Consider the following 23860-nt stretch of genomic DNA (forward strand, 5'->3'; position numbering starts at 1 on the left):
AAGAAAAATTTCTAGTGACTCAATGGTTAATAAACAAGCCATGATGGTGAATTGTTTGCATTCAATTTTATAATAAAATGCTGGCATGCTTAGATTGAATTTTCTCATTACAAACATTTGCATAAGCCATCTTTATTGATGTAAATGCTGACATTAAAAAATGTTACAGAAATTAACATATAATGTAAGGAAATATGTGCCATATAGAAAATTTTTAACAATATTGCACCAGTACTTGTCCTTTATGTCATTTTCTTACCAGTGCTAAGATCTGATGTAACATCAACAAAGAGTGTCCATTCAGCATGCCAAACTCCAACATTTTGGGCATCAGTAAATTAGTCTCCTTCATGTCATTGGGCTCATTAATGGTTTCTAGAGAAAAATATATTTACAATATTAGGTTCACTTATGTATGATTATTGCAGATTTAACAGTATAAGCTTTTCCATAACATAGTGTTAAAAATATGGTATTTTGCTCATTATATAATTTTTGTTATAGTACAATCAGGATTAAAATGAGGCACACGAAGAAATCTCCCAGATTGTTTGATAGACAACAGCTCAGAAATGGTGACCACATGCCTGATGTATGATCCAGTGAGACATTACTATATTAATATTTTAGTTGCAATCTTGTTTATCTGATTGCTTTGTTCTGTGCAATGTTCATTGAGCTCAAAGGGTTTTTACAAGGATGCGTTTGCTGACGCCACCACCAGGTGCTGCACTATTGCCGCCTGCGCAATTGACTGAAACGTCACTGCAATGTCTCAGGTAGCTTTTTTTTATTCGTTCATGGGATGTGGCATCACTGGCCAGGCCAGCATTTATTGACTATCCCTCATTGCCCTTCAGCAGGTGGTGATGAGCCTCCTCCTTGAACCGCTGCAGTTCTTGGGACGTAGGTACACCCACAGTGCTGTTAGGAAGGGAATTCCAGGATTTTAACCCAGCAACAGTGAAGGAACAGCGATATAGTTCCAAGTCAGGATGGGGTGTGGCTTGGAGGGGAACTTGCAGGTGGTGGTGTTCCCATGTATTTGCTGCCGTTGTCCTTCTAGGCGGTACAGGTCACGGGTTTGGAAGGTGCTGTCAAAGGAGCCTTGGTGCATTGCTGCAGTGCATCTTGTAGATGGTACACACTACTGCCACTGTGCGTTGGTGGTGGAGAGAGTGAATGTTTGTGGACAGGATGCCAATCAAGCAGGCTGCTTTGTCCTGGATGGTGTCGAGCTTCTTGAGTGTTGTTGGAGCTGCACCCATCCAGGCCAGTGGAGAGTATTCCATCACACTCCTGACTTGTGCCTTGTAGATGGTGGACAGGCTTTGGGGAGTCAGGAGGTGAGTTACTCACCGCAGGTTTCCTAGCCTCTGACCTGCTCTTGTAGCCATGGTATTTATATGGCTACTCCAGTTCAGTTTTTGGTCAATGATAACCCCCAGGATGTTGATAGTGGCGGACTCCGTGATCGTAATGCCATTGAATGTCAAGGGGAGATGGTTAGATTCTCTCTTGTTGGAGATGGCCATTGCCTGGCACTTGTGTGGCACAAATGTTACTTGCCACTTATCAGCCCAAGCCTGGATATTTACAGTAATAGTGATGGTGCTGCTCAATTTGGCACAAAACACAAACCCCTCCGTTCTCCTTCAATGCCCACTTCTCTAGTCATCACTCCCGACTGCTCTGCGCTCCCCCCACCCCCCTCACCGGTCGGCTCACTGCTCGCTCTTCTGTTTGCCACTCAGCCCCCACCTCCCCCGCTCACTTGCCGCTCGATCCCACCTTTGCCGTTCTCTCCCCCGCTTGCCACTCGAATCCCCCCCCCCCTCGTTGCCCCTTGGCACCCTATTCGCTTCGCCCCACCCCCCTTCTTCTGCATAGTGACATCAACAAAGAAGTGCGTGGTGACGTCTGCACATGCGTACATGGATTATTGCTGGCAAATATGGACACACTTGGGGTAACGTAGGCCATCCATCTGCGTTGTCAAGAGACACAGGGATACAAATGTCACTTGCATCTTAGTGGGTAGCACCCTCGCCTGAGTCAGAAGGTTGTGGGTTCAAGTGCCACTTCAGAGACTTGGGCCCATATTCCAGGCTGACATTTCAATAAAATACTGAGGGAGTGCTGCATCGTCAGAGGTGCTGTTCTTTTGATAAGATGTTAAATCCATGCTCTGTCTGCTCTCTCAGGTGGATGTAAAAGATTCCATGCCACAATTCCGAGAAAGAGCAGGGGAGTTCTTCCAGGTGTCCTGGCCAACGTTTATCTCTTAACCAACATCACTAAAATAGATCATCTGGCCATTATCTGAATGCTGTTTCTGGGAATTTGCTGTGTGAAATTGGCTGCCGTGTTTCCTACAATCGTGACTTCAGTTTAAAAGTACTTAGTTGGTTGCATAGTGCTTTGGTGAGTCGTGAGCTTGTGAACGGTGAAACTTTGACTTCCTTTGTTCCAGTTAAACCTCAAAGGATGTCCTAGGTACATATACATGAGAGTTATCTTTCATAGGCAGTTCTTCTGAGGCCATTAGATGAGGCAGCAGGGGTTGAGAGAGAGGAAGGGATATGTCGGCTTTCTACCTTTGAGGGGAATAACAATGTTCTGTATATTAGCGTCAATCTGCTCTTTGCCATTGTTATTACTTAACATCCATTTACTGTTAATAAAATAGTCATCTAGTTGAGATGCTGGGGACTCTGCAACCCATAGTAGAGTGAGGGAACACAGGAACAGGAGGAAGTCATTCAGCCCCTCGAACCTGTTCCACCACCATTCAATAAGATCATGGCTTACCTGTGTCCTAACTCCATCCACCCACCTTGGAACCACATCCCTTAACACCATTCTCTAGCAAAAATCTATAACTCTCAGATTAAAATTATTAATTAAGATAGCATCTACTGTTTTTTGTGGTATAAATTCCACATTTCTACCACCCTTTGTTTGACGAAGTGTATATTAACTTCTCCTTAATGGCCAGGCTTTGATTTTTTTGTCCTAAACCCTGCAGCAGCAGAAAAGGTTTCCTTCTATATAACCCTATCATACGTACATACGTCTAAGGAGCAGGAGTAGGCCATTCGACCCCTCGAGCCTACTCCGCCATTTGATAAGATCAAGGCTGATCCGATTGTGGCCTCAACTCAACTTTCCTGTCTACCTGCTATAACTTTTGACTCCCTTGCCAATCAAGAATCTATCTACCTCTGCCTTAAAAATATTCAAGGACACACAGAAACCCTCAACTCTTTTAAATGGTGTCTGGATATGCACCTCAAGTGCTGCAGCCTGCAGGGCTCCAGATCAAATGCTGGAAGGTGGGATTAGATTGGGTGGCTGGATTTTCAGCCGGCACAGACACGATGGGCCAAGTGACCTCCTTCTGTGCTGTAAACTTTCTAAGATTCTATGACACAGCCTCCACTGCTCTCTGAAGAAGAGAATTCCACAGACTAACAACCCTCAGAGAAAAAAATTTCACATCTTCGTCTTAAAGGGAGACCCCTTTTCTCTGAAACTGTGTCCCCTAGTTCTCGTCTCTCCCCATAAAAGGAAACATCCTTTCAGCATAGTCCTGGTCAATAACCCTCAGGATCTTATATATTTCAATAATATCACTTCTCATTCTTCTAAACTCCAATGGATACAGGCCCAACCTGTCAACCTTTCCTCATAAAATAACCCTCTCATCCCAGGAATTAGTCGAGTGTACCTTCTCTGAACTGTTTCTAAAGCAATTATATTCTTAAGTAAGGAGACCAAAACTGTCCACAGTACTCCAGATGTGGTCTCATCAATGCCCTGTACAACTGTAGAAAAACTTCCCTACTTTTATATTCCATTCGCCTTGCAATAAACAACATTTCATTTGCCTTCCTAATCACTTGCTAGACCTGCATACTGGCTTTTTGTGAATCACATACCAGGACACCCAGATCCCTCTGTAATATAGAGTTCTGCAATCTCTCTCCATTTAAATAATCTACTGCTTTGCTAATCTTCCTGCCAAGTGGGCAAGTTCACTTTTTCCCACATTATACTACATCTGCCAAATTTTTGCCCACTCACTTAACCTATCTGTATCCTTTTGCAGACTCTTTATCTCCTCTTCACAACTTATTCTCCTACCTATCTTTGTGTCATCAGCAAATTTAGCAACAATACATTCGGTACCTTCATCTAAATCATTGATATAGGTTGTAAATAGTTGAGACTCCAGCACTGATCCCTGTGGCACTCCACTAGTTACAGCTTGCCAATCCGAAAATGCCCCATTTATCCCTACTCTGTTTCCTGTTAGGTAACCAATCCTCTATCCATGCTACTATGTTACCCCTACACCATGAGCTCTTATCAGTTCTTTTCAGTTAAATTACTCCAAAACCTACAATATTCCAGGGAATACAAACCTAGTTTATGCAAACTCTCCCCTCATAATCTCCATCTCCATGGAGCCCTGGTAACATCCTGGTGAGTCTGCGCTGCACTCCTTCCAAGGCCAATTTATCCTTTCTAAGGTGCGGTCTCCAGATGTGGTCTAACCAAGGCTTTGTATAGCTGTAGCAAGACCTCCTCTCCTTTATATTCTAGCCTTCTAGTTATAAAGGCTAACTTCGCATTTGCCTTTTTAATTATTTTTGTACCTGACCACTACATTTTAGTGATTGTGTTCATCGACCCCGAAATCTCTTTGGACCTCCATGTTCCTTTTACCATTTAATAAATATTCAGATCTATCCTTTTTTGGTCCAAAATGGATGACCTCCCTCTTACCTGCACTGAAATCCATCTGCCAATTTTGCTCACTCACTTAATCTATCAATCTATCTTTGTAATTTTATGCTCTATTTACACTACACAATTTACTATATCATCAATCTTTGTGTCATTAGCAAATTACATGGTTCTCTAATGTGTATTCTAAGTCATTAATAAGTATAGTGAATAGTTGAGGCCCCAGCACAGATCCTTGTGGGACACCGCTGGACACTTCCAATTTGAGTACATACACATTATCCCGACTCTGTCTTCTACTGCCTCACTAGTCTCCGAACCAGGTCGATTAATTTGCCTTCAATTTCCTGAGCTTTAATTTTAGCTAACAGTCTCATGAAGAACCTTATCAAATCACTTCTGGAAATCCATTAGAGAAGGGGGAATGCAGAGCAAACCGGAATCAGAATGGCAAAACTAAGGACAGACGGCTGGAGGGAGTCACAGATGTACAAAGGGGCAAGGGGTTTTGACCACAGGTGAGGATTTTAAATTCAATGCACTGGAGAATGGGAGATTGGCAAGGATAGGGCAATGGCGATAGTATGAATGTGTTTCAACTAAATCAATTTCAAGGATTAAAAATACAAACCAATTTACCCTAAATGAGTAAACAATAAATCAAATTATTTGTTAATTATGTTAAGTAACAATTTTGTGATAAAAATACCCATGTTTAAAGGAGTTCTGCTTGAAACTGGTTTTAGTGCGCAACAGCCATGACAGCAACATTATGAGAATATATATATATGTCTATATTATCTGAGAATATATATCTATATATATATCTACCTTTTCTGTTTCTGAGAAAATAGAGAGCATCATAATTCATAAACTGCAGAGGAATTTTTTCAAGAGAAACATGGAGAATTGTGCGTTCTATTAACTGGGTTATGATTCTCTGAAATGAAGGAAAAACATGGGTTTATATATTAATGATACATTAAAAGACACAGTTCACGCATACAGAGTTTTGTGTACTTTAATAAAATGTACATCTCAATGAGTATCAGTCTAACTAACACTCCTAAATATACTTCTTACAACTGTATCAGGATTTCAATTAACATGATAATGAAGCATTGACCCTACTGGCTCAATGGATAAAGACACTGCTTGGTATTCTACTAATCCATACTGATTAGGAATGTCCCAGGTTTAAGGATTGGGCTCTGAGCTGGTTAACCTCAGCTGGGGCCAGAGGGTCAGGGTTGCAGGGGGGGGGTGGCTACATTTGGCCTTAGTGTTCCTAGTTCAGGAAAGTGGGAGAACATTGGTACCCGGGAAACACAAGCTCTGCTGCTCACTCCATTCAGTTCCAGTCTGAGCTGTGCCAGGGAAGGCGTGGGTTAGAGGCTGTAGTATCTGTACAAGTGACCAGCGGAAAATCAAACTGGATCTCTTGCCTTGATACCTTCAGTATCCAAGCAGCTGGGCAAAGCAAGTAGGGGTGGAGGTTCAGGAACAAGTCATTCATCCTTTCAGTAGAACAGACATTAGTCTGTAGGCTGAGGATCAAATCAGCATCTTCCCTCTGCATTCAATCCCCACAGTCTGAGCTGCACTGAGCTGGAGGCCACCAAACAGATCCTGGAAATATCGCCAGCAGGCCAAAGGAGAATTGGACAAGTAGCCCAGCTAATCCATGCTTTCAAGTGGCTGGCAAAGGAGCATTGACAGAGGTGGCTGCAATACAGGCATGGGACCTGTTACACTAAAGAATGAGGATCTGGTTCGTTGGAAATAAAATTACCAAGAAGATTAACATTTTAAATTACACTTTTCCAAATGGTCCCACTTGCATCAAGCAGAGTATTTATGTATGAACAGGCTGAGAACAGTGACAATTTCATAAGCAACATTCTGAGTGAGTCACAGGAACATAGGAGCAGGAGTAGGCCATTCAATATGATCATGGCTGATCATCCACTTCAATGCCTTTTTCCCACACTATCCTCATATCCCCTTATGTCATTGGTATTTAGAAATCTGTCAATCTCTGCTTTAAACATACTCAATGACTGAGCTTCCACAGCCCTCTGGGGTAGAGAATTCCAAAGATTCACAACCCTCTGAGTAAAGAAATTTCTCCTCATCTCTGGCCTAAGTGGCTTCCCCCTTATTTTGAAATTGTGTCCCTTGGTTCTAGACTCCCCAACCAGGGGAAACATCTTTCCTGCATCTACCCTGTCTATCCCTTTAAGTATTTTGTAGGTTTCAATGAGATCACCTCTCATTCTTCAAAACTCTAGAGAATACAGGCCCAGTTTCCCCAATCTCTCTTCATAGGACAGTCCCGCCGTCCCGGGAACAAGTCTGGTGAACCTTCATTGCACACTCTCTATGGCAAGAATATCCTTCCTAAGGTAAGGGGACCAAAACTGCACACAGTACTCCAGGTGCAGTCTAACCAAGGTTCTATACAATTGAAGCAAGACTTCACTATTCCTGTACCCAAATCCTCTTGCAATTATTAAGTCTTCTTAATTGCTTGCTGCTCCTGTATGTTAGCTTTCATTGACTTATTTACAAAGACACCCAGGTCCCTTTGTACATCTACACTTTCTAATTTCTTACCATTGAAGAAATACTCTGCACATCTATTCCTCCTACCAAAGTGGATAACCTCACATTGTTTATGAGTCTAGCAATAAAAATGGAAACAGCTGGAAATATTCAGGTCAGGTGGAGAAACAGAAGTCAGTCAGTCGACTTACTCCGTCTGGAGAAAGGGTCTTCAGCCTGAAAAGTCACTGACTGAGCTCTGTCTCTCTCCCTTTCCCCAAACACTACCCGACCTGCATTTTCTGTTTGTGTTCTCTGATTTCCAGCATCCACAGTATTTTATTTATTTCTTAATGAGTATATTGGGGCTTTACAGTGTTAGTCACAGTATTAATGCAGGTTTCACAGTGATCTGCTTCAGTAGGTAAGGCAAAGTATTCAAGTGTAGCAAACGCTAAAATGGTAAAAATGACCACCTTTTGCTCCCTGTCTGAAGCCACATAGATTACAGTGGCAAAGCTTCCACTATTAAACAATATTGTCAACTAAAACAATAACATCAGTACATACTGTTTGTATGACGTTTTGCTTTGTATCCTCCCCTAAATCTTCAGATAATGCAGACTCTGGAGCGGCCATTGTTAGTTGTTGACTCCCGGGGTCTACAGATGAAAGCACAGATTAAAATATTGATCACCCACATTATACTCCTCCAAATATGTAAATTGTGCATGAAAGTTGCAGGAAAAATACTTATCTACTCGAAAATCAAGTTCTTACTAACGTCTCTAGAGAAACAAGATAACAATAGCACACTGTAAACCAAAAAGAGATATACGAACATACATACATAGGAACACACGAATTAGGAGCAGGAGTAGGTCATTCGGCGGTTCGAGCCTGCTCCGCCATTCAATAGGTTCATGGCTGAACTGATTACTCCACATTTCCACCTACTCCCGATAACCTTCCACCCTCTTGCTTATCAAGAATCTATCTACCTCTGCCTTAAAAATATTCAAAGAATCTGCTTCCACTGCCTTTTGAGGAAGAGAATTCCAAAGACTCACGACCCTCTGAGAGAAAAGGTTTCTCCTCATTTCTGTCTTAAATGGGCGACTCCTTATTTTTAAACAGTGACCCTGAGTTCTTGATTCTCCCACAAGGGGAAACATCCTTTCCACATCCACCCTGTCAAGACCCCTCAGGATCTTATACGTTTCAATCAAGTCACCTCTTACTCTTCTAAATTCCAGCGGATACAAGCCTAGCCTGTCCAATCTTTCCTCTTAAGACAGCCCGCCCATTCCAGGTATTAGTCTAGTAAACCTTCTCTGTACTGCCTCCAACGCATTTACATGCTTCCTTAAATAAGGAGACCAATACTGTACATGGTACTCCACATGTGGTCTTACTAGTGCCCTGTACAGCTGAAGCATAACCTCCCTACTTTTGTATTCAATTCCCCTCGCGATAAACAATAACACTCCATTAGCTTTCCTAATTACTTGCTGTACCTGCACACTAACCTTTTGCGATTCATGCACTAGGACACCCAGATCCCTCTGCATCTCAGAGCTCTGCAATTTCTCACCATTTAGATAATATGCTTCTTTTTTAGTCTTTCTGCCAAAATGAACAATTTCACATTTTCCCACATTATACTCCATTTGCCAGGTCTTTGCCCACTCACTTAACCTATCTATATCCTTTTGTAGCCACCTTATGTCCTCTTCGCAACTTACTTTCCTACCTATCTTTGTGTCATCCACAAATTTAGCAACCATACCTTCAGTCCCGTCATCTAAGTCATTTATATAAGTTGTAAAAAGTTGAGGCCCCAGCACTGATCCCTGTGGCACACCACTCGTTACATCTTGCCAACCAGAAAATGACCTATTTATGCCTACTCTGTTTCCTGTTAGCTAGCCAATCTTCTATCCATGCCAATATATTAGCCAATATACCATGAGCTTTTATTTTCTGCAATAAGCTTTGATGTGGCACCTTATCAAATGCCTTCTGGTAATTTAAGTACAATACATTCACCAGTTTCCTTTTATCCACAGCACATGTATCTCCCTCAAAGAACTCCAATAAATTGGTTAAACATGATTTCCCTTTCACAAAACCATGCTGACTCTGCCTGATTACCTTGATTTTTTTCTAAATACCCTGCTATAAAGTCTTCAATAATACCTTCTAACATTTTCCCTAAGACAGATGTTAAGCTAACTGGCCTGTAGTTTCCTGCTTTCTGTCTCCCTCCCTTTTTGAATAAAGGAGTTACATTGGCTATTTTCCAATCTGATGGAACCTTCCCCGAATCTCGGGAATTTTGGAAAATTAAAACTAACGCATCAACTATCTCACTAGCCATTTCTTTTAACACCCCAGGATGAAGTCCATCAGGACCCAGGGACTTGTCAGCCCACAGCTCCAACAATTTGTTCAGTACCACTTCCCCGGTGATTGTAATTTTCTTGAGTTCCTCCCTCCCTTCCATTTCCTGACTTCAGCTAATACTGGGATGTTACTTGTATCCTCAATAATGAAGACCAATGCAAATTATCTGTTCAATTCATCTGCCATCTCCTTATTATCCATTATTAATTCCCCAGACTCACTTTCTATAGGACCAATATTCACTTTGTTACCTCTTTTCTTTTTAAAATATTTATGGAAATTCTTACTATCTGTCTTTATATTTCTCGCTCGCTTTCTCTCATACTCTAATTTTACCTTCCTTATCAATCTTTTAGTCATTCTTTGCTCTTTTTTATATTGTGTCCAATCTTCTGACCTGCCTCCAATCTTTGCGCAATTGTAGGCTTTTTCTTAAGTTTGATACGATCTTTAACTGTTTTAGTTAACCACAGATGACAGATCCCACTCTTGGAACTTTTCTTTCTCGTTGAAATGTGTATTCTGAAATATCCTCTAAAATGTCTGCCATTGCATCTCTATTGACCTATACCTTAACCTGATTTGCCAGTTCACTTTAGCTAGCTCTGCTTTCATGCCCTCATAATTGGCCTTATTTAAGTTTAAAATACTAGTCTTGGACCCACTCTTCTCTCCCTCAAACTGAATATAAAATTCAATCATATTACGATCGCCTTCACTATGAGGTCATTAATTAATCCTATCTCGTTGCACAATACCCAGGTCTCGTATAGCCTGCTCTCTGGTTGGCTCCAGAACATATTGTTCCAAGAAATTATCCCAAAAACATTCTATGTACTCCTCATCGAGGCTAACTCTGCCCATCTGATTTTTCCTGTCTACACGTAGGTCAAAATCCCCCATAATTGTCGCTATACCTTTCTGACAAGCACCCATTATTTCTTCCTTTATACCCTGTCCTACAGTGTGGTTAATGTTCGGGGCCTGTACATCACTCCCACAAGTGACTTCGTGCCTTTATGATTTCTCATCTCTACCCAAATTGCTTCTACATCCTGTTTCCTGAACTTAGATCATCCCTCTCTGTTGCACTAATACCATCATTAATTAACAGAGCTACCCCTCCACCTTTTCCTAGCTTCCTGTCCTTCCTAAATGCCATGTACCCTTCAATATTCAGGTCCCAATCTATGTCATCCTGCAGCTATGTCTCTGTAATGGCTATCAGATTGTACTTATTTATTTCTAATTTACACTCTCAGTTCATCTGTTTTGTTTCGATGCTACGTGCATTCAGATACAGAGCCTTTAGTTTTGTCCTTTTATTATTTTTGTAACCTCTAGCCTTATCTACTGATTTACTCTTAGATTTGTACAACCTGTCTCTTCCTGTCACAGTCTGTTTATCCTTTCCCATATTAATACCTTTCTCTCTTGCCTTGTCTCTACTCTTTGATTTACCACATCTTCCCAAATTTGATCCCTTGCTCCCACCATTCAGTTTAAAACCTTCTCTACTTCCCTAGTTATGCAGCTCTCGAGAACAATGGCCCCAGCACGGTTCAGGTGTAGACCGTCCCAACGGTACAGCCCCTACTTTCCCCAGTACTGATGTCAGTGCCCGAGGAACCAGAACCAACTTCTACCACACCAGTCTTTGAGCCACGCATTCATTTCTCGAATCTTATTTGCCCTATGCCAATTTGTATGTGACTCAGGTAATAATCCAAAGATGATTACCTTTGAGGTTCTGCTTAATTTGGTGCCTAGTTCCTCATACTGACTATGCAGAACCTCTTTCCTTGTCCTGCCTATGTCATTGGTACCTACATGGACCACGATGACTGGATCCTCTCCCTCCCACTGTAAGTTCCTCTCCAGCCCTGAGCAGATGTCCCGAACCCTGGCACCGGACAGGCAACACAGCCGTCTGGACTCTCACTCTTTGCTCCAGAGAACAGTGTCAATCACCCTAACTGTACTGCCCCCTACTACCACTACATTCATTTTTTGCTCCCTCCACTTGAATGGCTTCCTGTACCCTGGTGCCATGGTCAGGTTGCTCATGCACCCAGTAGCCCCCACTATCATCCAAACAAGCTGAAAGAACCTCAAACCTGTTGGACAATCACAAAGGCTGAGGCTCCTGCACTCCTGTCCTCTGGGTCCCCTTATCTGCCTCAGCTGCAGCCACACTCTCCTATCCCTGACCACTGACCAAATCAGAAGACCCGATCTTAAGGGGTGTGAACGCCTGCTGGTACAAAACATCCAGGTAACTTTCCCCCTCCCTGATGTGCCACAGTATCTGCAGCTCAGACTCCAGTTCAATGACTCTGAGCCGAAGCTCTTCGAGCCGCAAACACTTACTGCAGACGTGTTTGCCCTGGATCACACTGACATCCAGGAGCTCCGACATGCTGCAGTCGTGACACATCACCTGTCCTGCCATCCTTAACGTGTTTTAATTAACTACTTGATTATTTTATTCAATTATTTATTTTATTTTCCTTTTTTTATATATTTACTTACCCTAGTTCCTTTACTAACTTAAACATTAGGATTAGAATGGACCTTAATCACTTACCAGATACTCATCAAACAGGTAGCTTCTTCCCAAACCAATCACCTACCTGCTTGCCTGTGATGTATGATGCTATGTTTGATTTAAATTAAATTAAAAGCCTACCTGCATACTCACCCCGGTGGCTGTTTCCCTGCTCTCTCTGTTAATTGTGACATCCCTGCTCCTCGCTCTCGCTCTGCTCCCGCTGTGCTCCTCTCTCTCTCTGCTCCCGCCGTGCTCCTCTCTCTCTCTCCACTCCCGCCGTGCTCCTCTCTCTCTCTCTCTCCGCTCCCGCCGTGCTCCTCTCTCTCTCTCCGCTCCCGCCGTGCTCCTCTCTCTCTCTCTGCTCCCGCCGTGCTCCTCTCTCTCTCTCTCCCCTCATGCCGTGCTCCTCTCTCTCCACGCCCGCCGTGCTCCTCTCTCTCCGCTCCCGCCGTGCTCCTCTCTCTCTCTCCGCTCCCGCCGTGCTCCTCTCTCTCTCTCCGCTCCCGCCGTGCTCCTCTCTCTCTCTCCGCTCCCGCCGTGCTCCTCTCTCTCTCTCCGCTCCCGCCGTGCTCCTCTCTCTCTCTCCGCTCCCGCCGTGCTCCTCTCTCTCTCCGCTCCCGCCGTGCTCCTCTCTCTCTCTCTCCGCTCCCGCCGTGCTCCTCTCTCTCTCTCTCCGCTCCCGCCGTGCTCCTCTCTCTCTCTCCGCTCCCGCCGTGCTCCTCTCTCTCTCTCCGCTCCCGCCGTGCTCCTCTCTCTCTCTCCGCTCCCGCCGTGCTCCTCTCTCTCTCTCCGCTCCCGCCGTGCTCCTCTCTCTCTCCGCTCCCGCCGTGCTCCTCTCTCTCTCTCCGCTCCCGCCGTGCTCCTCTCTCTCTCTCCGCTCCCGCCGTGCTCCTCTCTCTCTCTCCGCTCCCGCCGTGCTCCTCTCTCTCTCTCCGCTCCCGCCGTGCTCCTCTCTCTCTCTCCGCTCCCGCCGTGCTCCTCTCTCTCTCTCCGCTCCCGCCGTGCTCCTCTCTCTCACTCCGCTCCCGCCGTGCTCCTCTCTCTCACTCCGCTCCCAGCGTGCTCCTCTCTCTCTCTCTCCGCTCCCAGCGTGCTCCTCTCTCTCACTCCGCTCCCAGTGTGCTCCTCTCTCTCTCTCGCTCCCGCCGTGCTCCTCTCTTTCACTCTGCTCCCGCCGTGCTCCTCTCTCTCTCTCTGGTCTCCGAGTCTAGGCTTTTGGCGTGCTTTGTAAACCTCCGCTCCCACCGTGCTCCTCTCTCGCTCTGTCTCCAATCAGCTCACCACCACCTTCTCAAGGGCAAGATTTTAGTTTCTCCTCAGTGCTTTTAATTTTGAGAGAAATAGAGGTGGGTAGGTGTGTGTAAGTATGTCAGTGGCTCCACACACTGTGCCGCCAAGTTCTCCTACATAGATGGGGAAGCCTCACACAGCAAGTTCCTCACTCCAGCAATGCCAAGTGGAGCAGAATCGGAGTGAAAACCAGGAACTTTGTGCAGCTACAGGGAGAGTCATGCTGGTCTGTCCTTAACATGTTTAGCAGCTGGTACCAAAGCAGCAACAGTAGAAGTCCAGGAAATGGTTCCCTGCCCTCACACTGCTTACCCTGTATACATTTACACACTGGAGTCCTCCCCTGTTAATCATCCAGGTCATTGCCCATTGCTCACAAAAGAACAGAAATAATTAACCAGACATTTTTGAATTTCCATTGCTCTACCCAGTTACAGATTCCTGATTTTCTCTGACTAGGTCATTCCCAAAACATTCCAATTCACTCCTCTCTGAAGGATGCTGTTTCTTGACACCACAGCACCAGGGCACAATTTGCATCAAAAACATCCCAAAGGCAACAGCAGCCTGTATATAAAGTAAGGTCTTGCAATGTACTGGTCAGCAGGTCCAGTGGCAGCGCCATTGGAAGACCACGCAGCTCATGCAGAAAGGTTAATCCTCCGGGCCTCCACTATGTTTTACAGAGTGAACAATAGCCCTCCTTAGACAACTTACCACCTTTTTCTGTTTCTCCTGCATTTAGCAAATCAGATTTTGTCCCATCAGCAATTTCAGTGATTTCAGCATCTTCATCATTTGTAGGCTCAACTACCTCATCAGGTTCTTTGTGAAGAATAACATAAATAGTTATAGTGTAAAAATACTGCAACAAGATAAAACACAAATTACACATATAAGATTGTAAATACGCTTCTGGTGTCTGTCACTGGTGGACAGTGAAGGACGGGTGTTGTGAGAAAACACAATACCTGTCCCAAGATAGAGAGGGATACTAAATCACACAGGACTCAACTGTGCTCCTCTCACACACTCAGTAGAAACTGTAAAACAGATGCACGGAAACGAGCTGCTGCCAATCATCTCAGCATACTGCACCTCCTTAAACATGTAAAATGTTTTCTTTGTTGATGACACTGGGGCAATCATTCGGTTATAAAGATAATTACAATCATTGTATAATATTGTGTTGTGTTTTCATTACTTTGATGTGCCCATTATAAGACGGGTATGTGCCGGGGGAATTAACAGGTACAGTCTTCATGGAAAAGCATTTGCCAAACCTCTTTTATAAGCAAAATACTGAGGATGCTGGAAATCTGAAAGAAAAACAAAGTGCTGGAAATACTCAGCAGGTCTGACAGCATCTGTGGAGAGAGAAAAACAGAGTTTAAGGTTCAGGTCGATGACCTTTCATCAGAACTGGGAAAAGTTAGAAATGTAATAGGTGTTCAGCAAGTGAAAGGGGGGAGGTTGGGAAGAACAACAAAAGGGAAAGTCTGTGATAGGGTGGAAGGTAGGAGAGATTAAATCACAAAAGGGATGGTGATGCCTGGCCAAAGAAACAACAGATGTGTCTGGAGGAGGTGTAAATGGCAGAATGATGAACAGCTGCCATCCGAAAGCAAAAAGAGAAAAACCAGAGATTGAAACCGAAGCCAGCAAAGAAAAAGGAAACAAAATGGGGGCAGAGGTTATGATCGGAAATTGTTGAACTCAGTGTAGAGTCTGGGAAGGTTGTAAACTGCCTAATCGAAAGATGAGGTGCTGTTAGTACTTGGCATAGGTGTGATTTGAAGAAGGGATGGGGTCAGAGCGAAATGAAGGGGAACAAGAATTCAGAGGGCGTTGGTACCCATGATTTGTTGAAGCTTGCGATCCTTCACACCTCTATTTTCTATGCTTTCTATGGTTCTATGAAAGGAAGAAAAAGTTTTTTGTTCAAGTGTCATATGAGATGAAGGATGAAATGGAACTGCAGACCAGGACAGCTTTGAGACAGTGAGTTGGTATGACTGATGAGAAAGGTTAGAGTGTGCATGTGGCGGCAAGCATATGGCGTTGAGTGTGGATCTCAGGATGTGGCGAGAACTGTGGTTCGAGGAATGCTGAATGTCTAAGAGACATCTTTCGTGTTTGATGTTTCTCATGTTTGATCAGTTATCTACCGAAGCTTCGTAAGCTCATAAGAAATAAGAGCAGGAATAGGCCATTCAGCCCCTCAAGCCTGCTCCGCCATTCAATAGATCATGGCTCATCTGCTTGTGGCCTTAACTCTAGTTTCCTGCCTACCCCCCATAACCCTTGACTCCTTGTAGATCAAACATATGTCTAATTCAGCTTTGAATGTATTCAATGACCCAGCCTCCACTGCTCTTTCGGGAAGAGAATTCCTAGAATACAGCGACATCTCCTTCCTCAGCAACTGTCTCCAGCTATGACTTATTCCACATGGATTCCAACTGAAATTCCACCCAGGATTACAGATAACTCCTGGACATTCAGCATTCCTCAAACTGCTGTTCTCGCCATCTGAGATCTACAGTCAATGCCTTGCACCACCATATACACACTCTCGACCTCTCTTCAGCAGCACCGACTCACTAACTCAAAGCTGAAAGGTCATTGACCTGAAACGTTAACTCTGTTTCTCTCTCCACAGATGCTGCCAGACCTGCTGAGTATTTCCAGCATCCGCAGTATTTTTTGTATTGATAGATTTTTATTAGGCAAGGGTATTAAGGGTTATGGAATCAAGACAGGTAAATGGAGTTAAGAAACAGATCAGCTCTGATCTAATTGAATGACAGAACAGGTTCAAGGGGCTGAATGGCCTCCTCCTGTTATTATGGAAGTAAAAATATCTGCTGAGCACTTTATTTTCATGAAAACGGTGACCTTTCATACAGCAGAACTTGTGTCTTACTGAAAATTCTAGCTATTTCTGGTGGATGTCAGATAGATAAGAACCTTTAAAGTCAGATTTTATCATCAATCTTAAAACCCCAGGTTTATTCCCAGTGTTTTCCAAATTTTCCAATCAAAAAAATGCTAAAAAAGAGCCCAAAAATTGGTAAATTTTGAGAGAATCCATTTTTTATTTTGCCACAGTATTGTCCAGTTTAAGTATATTTTTAACATGACTGAAATATAACACAAAGCTGCTATCGACAATGCAACTGATCTCACTGATCCCATTGATGGTCTCACAAAGACAACTGACACCTGCAGTTTAGGATTTAGCAATGTTAAGGTTAGGGTATTGGGGTTATGTTTTAGCGTGTCAGGGTGTTGGATGTCAGGATTTAGAGCTGTCGGTGTCGAATTGAGGGTGTTGGGGTTCAGGATGGCGGGGTTAGGGTTCAGGGTGTTGGGGTTGAGGCTTTGGGGGTTGAAGTTGAAGGTGTCGAGTTTAGGGTTCAGGATGTGAGGTTTAGGATTCAGGGTGTTGGGGTTTAGGGTGCAGGTTCGTGGTGAGAAGTTTAGGATTTAGAGTATGGGGTTTAGGATTTAGAGAATGAGATTTGGGGTTTAAGGTGTGGGGTTCAGGATTCTGGGTGTGAGCTTTAGGATTTAGAGTTATTGGGTTTAAGGTTTTAGGGTGCAAGGTTTAGGATTCAGGGTCTGGGGTTTTGGGTGTCTAGTTTAGGGTGGGGAGTTGAGTATTTAGGGTGTGAGGTTTAGGATTCTGGGTGTGACTTTTAGGATTTAGAGTATGCGGTTTGGGATTTAGGGTGTTTTGTTTTGGGCTCAGGGTGTCCAGTTTAGGATTTAGGGTGTTTTGTTTTGGGCTCAGGGTGTCCAGTTTAGGATTTAGGGTGTTTTGTTTTGGGCTCAGGGTGTCCAGTTTAGGATTTAGGGTGTTTTTTGTTTTGGGCTCAGGGTGTCCAGTTTAGGATTTAGGGTGTTTTGTTTTGGGCTCAGGGTGTCCAGTTTAGGATTTAGGGTGTTTTTTGTTTTGGGCTCAGGGTGTCCAGTTTAGGATTTAGGGTGTTTTGTTTTGGGCTCAGGGTGTCCAGTTTAGGATTTAGGGTGTTTTGTTTTGGGCTCAGGGTGTCCAGTTTAGGATTTAGGGTGTTTTTTGTTTTGGGCTCAGGGTGTCCAGTTTAGGATTTAGGGTGTTTTGTTTTGGGCTCAGGGTGTCCAGTTTAGGATTTAGGGTGTTTTTTGTTTTGGGCTCAGGGTGTCCAGTTTAGGATTTAGGGTGTTTTGTTTTGGGCTCAGGGTGTCCAGTTTAGGATTTAGGGTGTTTTTTGTTTTGGGCTCAGGGTGTCCAGTTTAGGATTTAGGGTGTTTTGTTTTGGGCTCAGGGTGTCCAGTTTAGGATTTAGTGTGTTTTTTGTTTTGGGCTCAGGGTGTCCAGTTTAGGATTTAGGGTGTTTTGTTTTGGGCTCAGGGTGTCCAGTTTAGGATTTAGGGTGTTTTGTTTTGGGCTCAGGGTGTCCAGTTTAGGATTTAGGGTGTTTTTTGTTTTGGGCTCAGGGTGTCCAGTTTAGGATTTAGGGTGTTTTTTGTTTTGGGCTCAGGGTGTCCAGTTTAGGATTTAGGGTGTTTTTTGTTTTGGGCTCAGGGTGTCCAGTTTAGGATTTAGGGTGTTTTTTGTTTTGGGCTCAGGGTGTCCAGTTTAGGATTTAGGGTTTGGGGTGTGGGATCCTGCAGGCCGCCCCCGCCGCTCACCTATCTCCACCTCCAATTCCTGCTCCTCGGTGCGGCTGCCCTTGAAGAAGAGCAGCGCTGACGGACTGTCCTCGGCCTGGGTGTCGTTGAGGAATTTCAGAATCACCAGCTCCTGCATCCCGTCGTCGCGGTTCACCAACTCCTCGAAGCACTCGGGCTCGGTGATCCCGAAGGCCTGGTAAACCCGGTCCCGGATCCACTCCAGGCGTGGATCATCCAGCGACATGTTAGCGCCGCCCAGGAACCCGCACCGAATACCGAGCGCGCTTCCGCTCACCCGGGAACCCGCACCAACCGAGCGCGCTCCCGAGAACCTGCACCGACTACCGAGCGCGCTCCCGGGAACCTGCACCAACCACCGAGCTCGCTCCCGCACACCCGAGAACCCGCACCAACCACCGAGCTCGCTCCCGCACACCCGAGAACCCGCACCAACCACCGAGCTCGCTCCCGCACACCCGAGAACCCGCACCAACCACCGAGCTCGCTCCCGCACACCCGAGAACCCGCACCAACCACCGAGCGCGCTCCCGAGAACCTGCACCGACTACCGAGCGCGCTCCCGGGAACCTGCACCAACCACCGAGCTCGCTCCCGCACACCCGAGAACCCGCACCAACCACCGAGCTCGCTCCCGCACACCCGGGAACCCGCACCAACCACCGAGCTCGCTCCCGCTCACCCGGGAACCCGCACCGACCACCGAGCGCGCTCCCGGGAACCTGCACCAACCACCGAGCTCGCTCCCGCACACCCGAGAACCCGCACCGACCACCGAGCTCGCTCCCGCACACCCGAGAACCCGCACCAACCACCGAGCTCGCTCCCGCACACCCGAGAACCCGCACCGACCACCGAGCTCGCTCCCGCACACCCGAGAACCCGCACCAACCACCGAGCGCGTTCCCACTCACTCGTTCCAACCGCCCGCGAACACGCGCGGAGTCGCGTTTCCATAGAGACGGCATTCGCACTACTTTCGGTGCTTACAGCCGTTCCCATGGAAACATCCCCACAGCATTGGAGGAAGTATTTCCTAAAATTCAATAGCTGCAGTGCAGCAAACTCGACCCAGTCAAACGTGAATAAATGACGGGATTAAATTTAATTTTGTTGCTGTTAAATCCGTCCCCGCGTGCCAATTCAAACGCTTCGCACTTTTATTTAATGCGGATTAATTCCGGTCCAGTGGCTGCTGGCACCGCATCACCGCGCGGAAGCCTACAATAGGAGCCCTATGAACTGCAGCAAAGCGAGGCCTGGTGGAGTAGAGCCACGCTTGGGGGCTGTACATAGTTACCAGGTCACATCAATCATCACAACTGTTCACATTCAGCAGTTACATTCAGCCACGAAAGAACTAGAGTCCTGAATCTATAAAACTTTTATTTTTAGTACGAAACTAAAAATTCCATTCAGGCAGCGACACTGGATTTTAAACAGAATCATTATTTATCATTCACAAAAAATATTTCAACAGCGAGTTTAACAATTCACGTGTGTATCTGCAGACAGTGAAGGTTAGAGATGCAAAATAGCCAAAGAGAAAATATATCTTAAAGGTACTAAAATGGTAGAAACATTTGTTTTCCTTTTATTAAAAAAGCTAAATTTACTAGATTTTGTTGCAGGTGTTTTGAATATTGAATCATCAATAGCGACCGTGGACCAGAGACATTTACAAATTATACTGCCACGTTAATAAAATAAGTATTTACACATGGAATAAAATGATAGTGATTTCAGACTTGCACTTGCAGCAGGACCCTGGCAGTTCCACAAACCCCTTTTCAATAAATTACCTTTTTAATCTGTTAGCCTGATCAACATTACCACCTTCACGCTATAAATCAAATGAGATCCAAGCACATAATAACCTGACAGAAAGCAGTATGAGCAGCCAAACCTTTTCAGTAATTAGTTTCCAGGAGCATCAGAAAAAAAAAATATTGCATCAGATAACTTCTCTTTTTAAACAAATAAATTGCCTGTAACCTTGCTGTTTCCTAATATCAGCTCAGTACAGGTATGGTATAGTTTAAAATGCTAAACGTTGCTAAAGTTCACTGGATGGCCACACTTTGGCAGGCGCTACATCACAGGGACAGGAGTGGCACAGTTTCAACATGGTGATTATTCCTGAATGGAGGGTCAGTAACAGCAATGATAGTGTGGTCTGTGGCTCCCCTGCTTCGCTCTCTCTCATCCGCCTCCTCTCATCAACCTACCCCTTCCCCGGCAACAGAATAATATGGAAACCAGAACTAAACAAAGGAAACTACTGGAGCAAATAGTATCAAAGCAGATCGATGTGGTCCTACTAATGAGGAATGTAATGTACATGGTAAACTCAAGTTTAATTCACTCCCCTGCCAGCATAAATTACATTTAAATTCAGTGACTTATTCAGATTGAGGACCCCTGGCAAATACTGAAAGCAATATAAACATATAGATATACACACACACACAGACATAAACTATATGCCACAGAAATGCTCAAAGGGAAAGCAGCTAGTTACTAGATACAGAAGTTCACTGTTTAAACAAAAAGGGTTTCCATTAAACTGGAGAAATATTTGTTAAAATTTGTAGCATTGTCAGTTTTGAAATCTTCAATGAATTTCATGCGGCAGCATTTCCTTAATTTTCAGGAGCCAATTTGTCCACTTTCCTAAAGCGGGGATTCATAACCATTAATAAGTGACAATCATATCATACAACTTTTATAAATGTCTGTAACATCTTTAATTTGTGCTTTCCTTACAGTCCCTCAGTTTTGTGGCACAACCTAGTGTGACTCTAACAGAGCTGTAAATCTCTCATATAGCCATTATCTAATTAAAATTAAATCGTGCTTTGCCATCTCTCCTGAAGACAGGGCCTCCTCTCAGTACAACTGTTCTCCCCACCAGCACTCAGAACCTCACATAAATGTCTGCTCCTCAGTGGAGCCCTGCCCGAATGTTGGTAAGCTGTCAGAGTGTGGGGAGAGAGGAATGGTCACAGCAGAGCCCAAACCTTCCCTCACACAACATCCATGTAAGAACAAGGATCATTAGCGAGCAGAAATATCAAACTGGCATCATCAGACCTGGATAGGAATCTGACAGATTTTTGTGTTACCTGATTTCTGCACTTCTGATTTACAAACATGTTCTCCCTGTTGCTGTGTTATAACAACAAAAGTCTCCTGTAATGACAGCATTGCTTCTCTGCGGGTGATTGACACAGTGTCTCAGAAGTTGGTCCCAGGGGCCCAGTGAACATGCTGTTATCTTGAAGAGGTTTTCTCGAGAATGTGTCAACATTTGTATTTCTAATAAAGAGAAGTCTGAACCCCGCTGCTATACAGCAATTGCAAGTGGATACTCTGGGTGTTGATTTCCCTCCCCAGTCCAGCATCAATAAGACCAATTCTAGACAGACCCTAAGCTCCCCAGCTGTGATCAGCTAACTGACCATAGACCAAGGACCTAGTCTGGAAGCCTCTTGGCTGAGCTCTAAATCATACAGTGCATTTACTCACTGACTCAGCTGGGCAGGCTCCATAATGGATCGAACAATTTTGAATTCAATATTGTACTTGAACATCTGAAAACTAGACTTTTTATTACAAATGAGCCTTGCTGTACCTTCAACATCTTAAAATGCAACTTTTAATTTGTGTATTGCAGTCATGCAACCTTTACCGAATTATCTGTTGTCACAATACAGCATTCTGATAAGATGTACATTTCAGTAAGATTTTCCAAACACACTGTATTTAATTAAATGGTTATTAGAAGCAAGGTGCTTAGTCAGAGATGGACCAGAAGATCATCTCTTCCTGCTATATAGTTTCCTTTCAAATCCATAAACTCTCAAAGCATCTTTCAAATTTGGAAAACATTAGTTTACATTTTCCAAATCCTTATAGAAACATCCCTTAAAACACTCCAACACATACATGACAACCATTACATTTAAATGGAATATCTTATATTTCACAATAATCCCACTTTAAATTTTCCACCCAGAGAAGGTGGCGAGGAACTGTAAACAGCGTCCTGATCAAATGCTCATCTATGCAGCTTTGTTGACATCTTTGTTTTGGTCAATTGGTATCTGAAGAATGCAGAAATCCACAGTCTCCAAACCAAGATACTGAGAAACCCATGCACTGCAGTTTCTGTTTTGCCCAGTGTGCAGCACACACACTCTATGTAGTTAAACCTCATGTAACCAAGCACAGGGAGCACTGGCGCAGGTTGGCAGAGCCAAGGTTTCAGAATCCCCAAGTTGCCTCAAACTGTACAGCTTACCATAGCAGACAGCACTGGGACGCTTCCATTGCAAATCCAACAGGAACTGGCCTATCCATTAGGGCACAGGTTTGTAGGGGGATGTAAAACAGGAAGTATATGGCAACCACCCTGTCCCAGTTTCCACAACCCAGCTGGGCTGACGGGTCCATCCACCATGTAAGGTATAATGCAGACTTGCTTGTATTACCAGGTTGGCCCCACATACAGTTATCTTGGTTTGATCTGCTGTTGCCAGGCGGGTCACACAAGAGCAACCTGAACCCGAGACAGAGAGACACAGAGAGACAGAGAGAGAGAATTGGGCTCACTCCCTCCCACCACGGAGATTAGTCAACCGCAGTAGCTCCTCAGGTAACCCAACTGGTTAGCTCCGGGAAGTAAACATCTCTATTTGGCACTCACAACTACAAGTATGAACCGTAAATTAATACCTAGAGTTAAATTCATTAGTGGCTTCTGACATTAGCTTGGAACTTAGCTTTACTGGGGGGTTCCTCCATCCAGCAGCAAATGCCAAAGGCCAAAACCAAACACCACTACAAGTTTATGAATGTCAATAAGGCTACAGTACATTTCTTTTTCACAGTGAAAAAGCCTGGTACATATTGTACAATACACATTTTAAAACTTTAAAGTACCTGAGGGTTGCAATAAAATTAATGATCAATCCTTAGAGAAAGTAGTGTTTGTATTTGGTAAGGCATTCAGTGCAAAATGTTTGTCATGAGAAGCCGTGTCACATGATCATGCCACCAACGCTCGCCAAACTCACATGCACAAAGCAATTTCTAGGCAAAGTCATCGAAACAATGAGTAAGCAGCTCAAAGGAGAATGGAGAAAATTTGTATCCAGTGCCTGTGTAGAACTTGTTTTGAAATTCCACCCTGTTTAGAGAAAAAAGACAAGATTTATATTAACATTCCACCTCTCTTTTCATTTGTAGGTAACTTGTGTACACTAACTCCCATTCACCCATCACCCATGTGCTCACTGACCGACATTGGCTTCCAGTCCAACAACAATTGATTTTAATATTCCCATCCTTGTTTTCAAATCACTCCACAGCCTTGCATTTCTCTATCTCTGTAAACTTTTCCAGCCTTGTAACTGTCAGATCTCTGCACTCGGCAAACTCGGGCGTCTTGCACATCCCCCATTTCCACCACTCCACCACTGGTGACCATGGCTTCAACTGCCGAGGCCCTGAACTCTGGAATTCCCTCCCTAAATCTCTCCGCCTTTCTTCGCCTTTACGATGTCGATAATAACAACCTGTATTTATATAGCGCTTTTAATGTAGTAAAACATTCCAAGGTGCTTCACAGGCACATTT

General features: G+C 44.3%; 2 protein-coding genes across 14 annotated transcripts in view; both read right to left on the reverse strand.

Annotated features, from left to right (window-relative positions):
* The window catches only part of dnah10 (dynein axonemal heavy chain 10), a 323633-nt gene extending 305031 nt beyond the window's left edge, over positions 1 to 18602 (reverse strand). For all 10 annotated transcript variants that reach the window (XR_010977212.1, XM_068054492.1, XM_068054489.1 and 7 more), the window contains exons 1-5: positions 18221 to 18602; positions 14261 to 14368; positions 7867 to 7958; positions 5584 to 5692; positions 260 to 375 (exon numbers count right to left, since the gene is read on the reverse strand). Coding sequence is in view for 9 of the 10 variants with exons in the window: in XM_068054492.1 (XP_067910593.1) it covers positions 260 to 375; positions 5584 to 5692; positions 7867 to 7958; positions 14261 to 14368; positions 18221 to 18446 (651 nt within the window). In the remaining variant the exon portion in view is untranslated. The remainder of the gene's footprint in view (positions 1 to 259; positions 376 to 5583; positions 5693 to 7866; positions 7959 to 14260; positions 14369 to 18220) is intronic.
* A 1024-nt stretch (positions 18603 to 19626) lies between these two features.
* Positions 19627 to 23860, reverse strand: part of LOC137382518 (V-type proton ATPase 116 kDa subunit a 2-like) — a 91767-nt gene continuing 87533 nt past the window's right edge. For 2 of the 4 annotated variants that reach the window (XM_068054501.1, XM_068054499.1), the window contains exon 20: positions 19627 to 23411. In XM_068054501.1, the coding sequence (XP_067910602.1) occupies positions 23315 to 23411 (97 nt within the window). In that variant the 3' untranslated portion in view covers positions 19627 to 23314. The remainder of the gene's footprint in view (positions 23412 to 23860) is intronic. The other 2 variants (XR_010977213.1, XM_068054500.1) reach the window with 2 other exon arrangements.

The sequence above is a fragment of the Heterodontus francisci genome, chromosome 23, assembly GCF_036365525.1.
Source record: "Heterodontus francisci isolate sHetFra1 chromosome 23, sHetFra1.hap1, whole genome shotgun sequence".
Lineage (NCBI taxonomy): Eukaryota > Metazoa > Chordata > Chondrichthyes > Heterodontiformes > Heterodontidae > Heterodontus > Heterodontus francisci.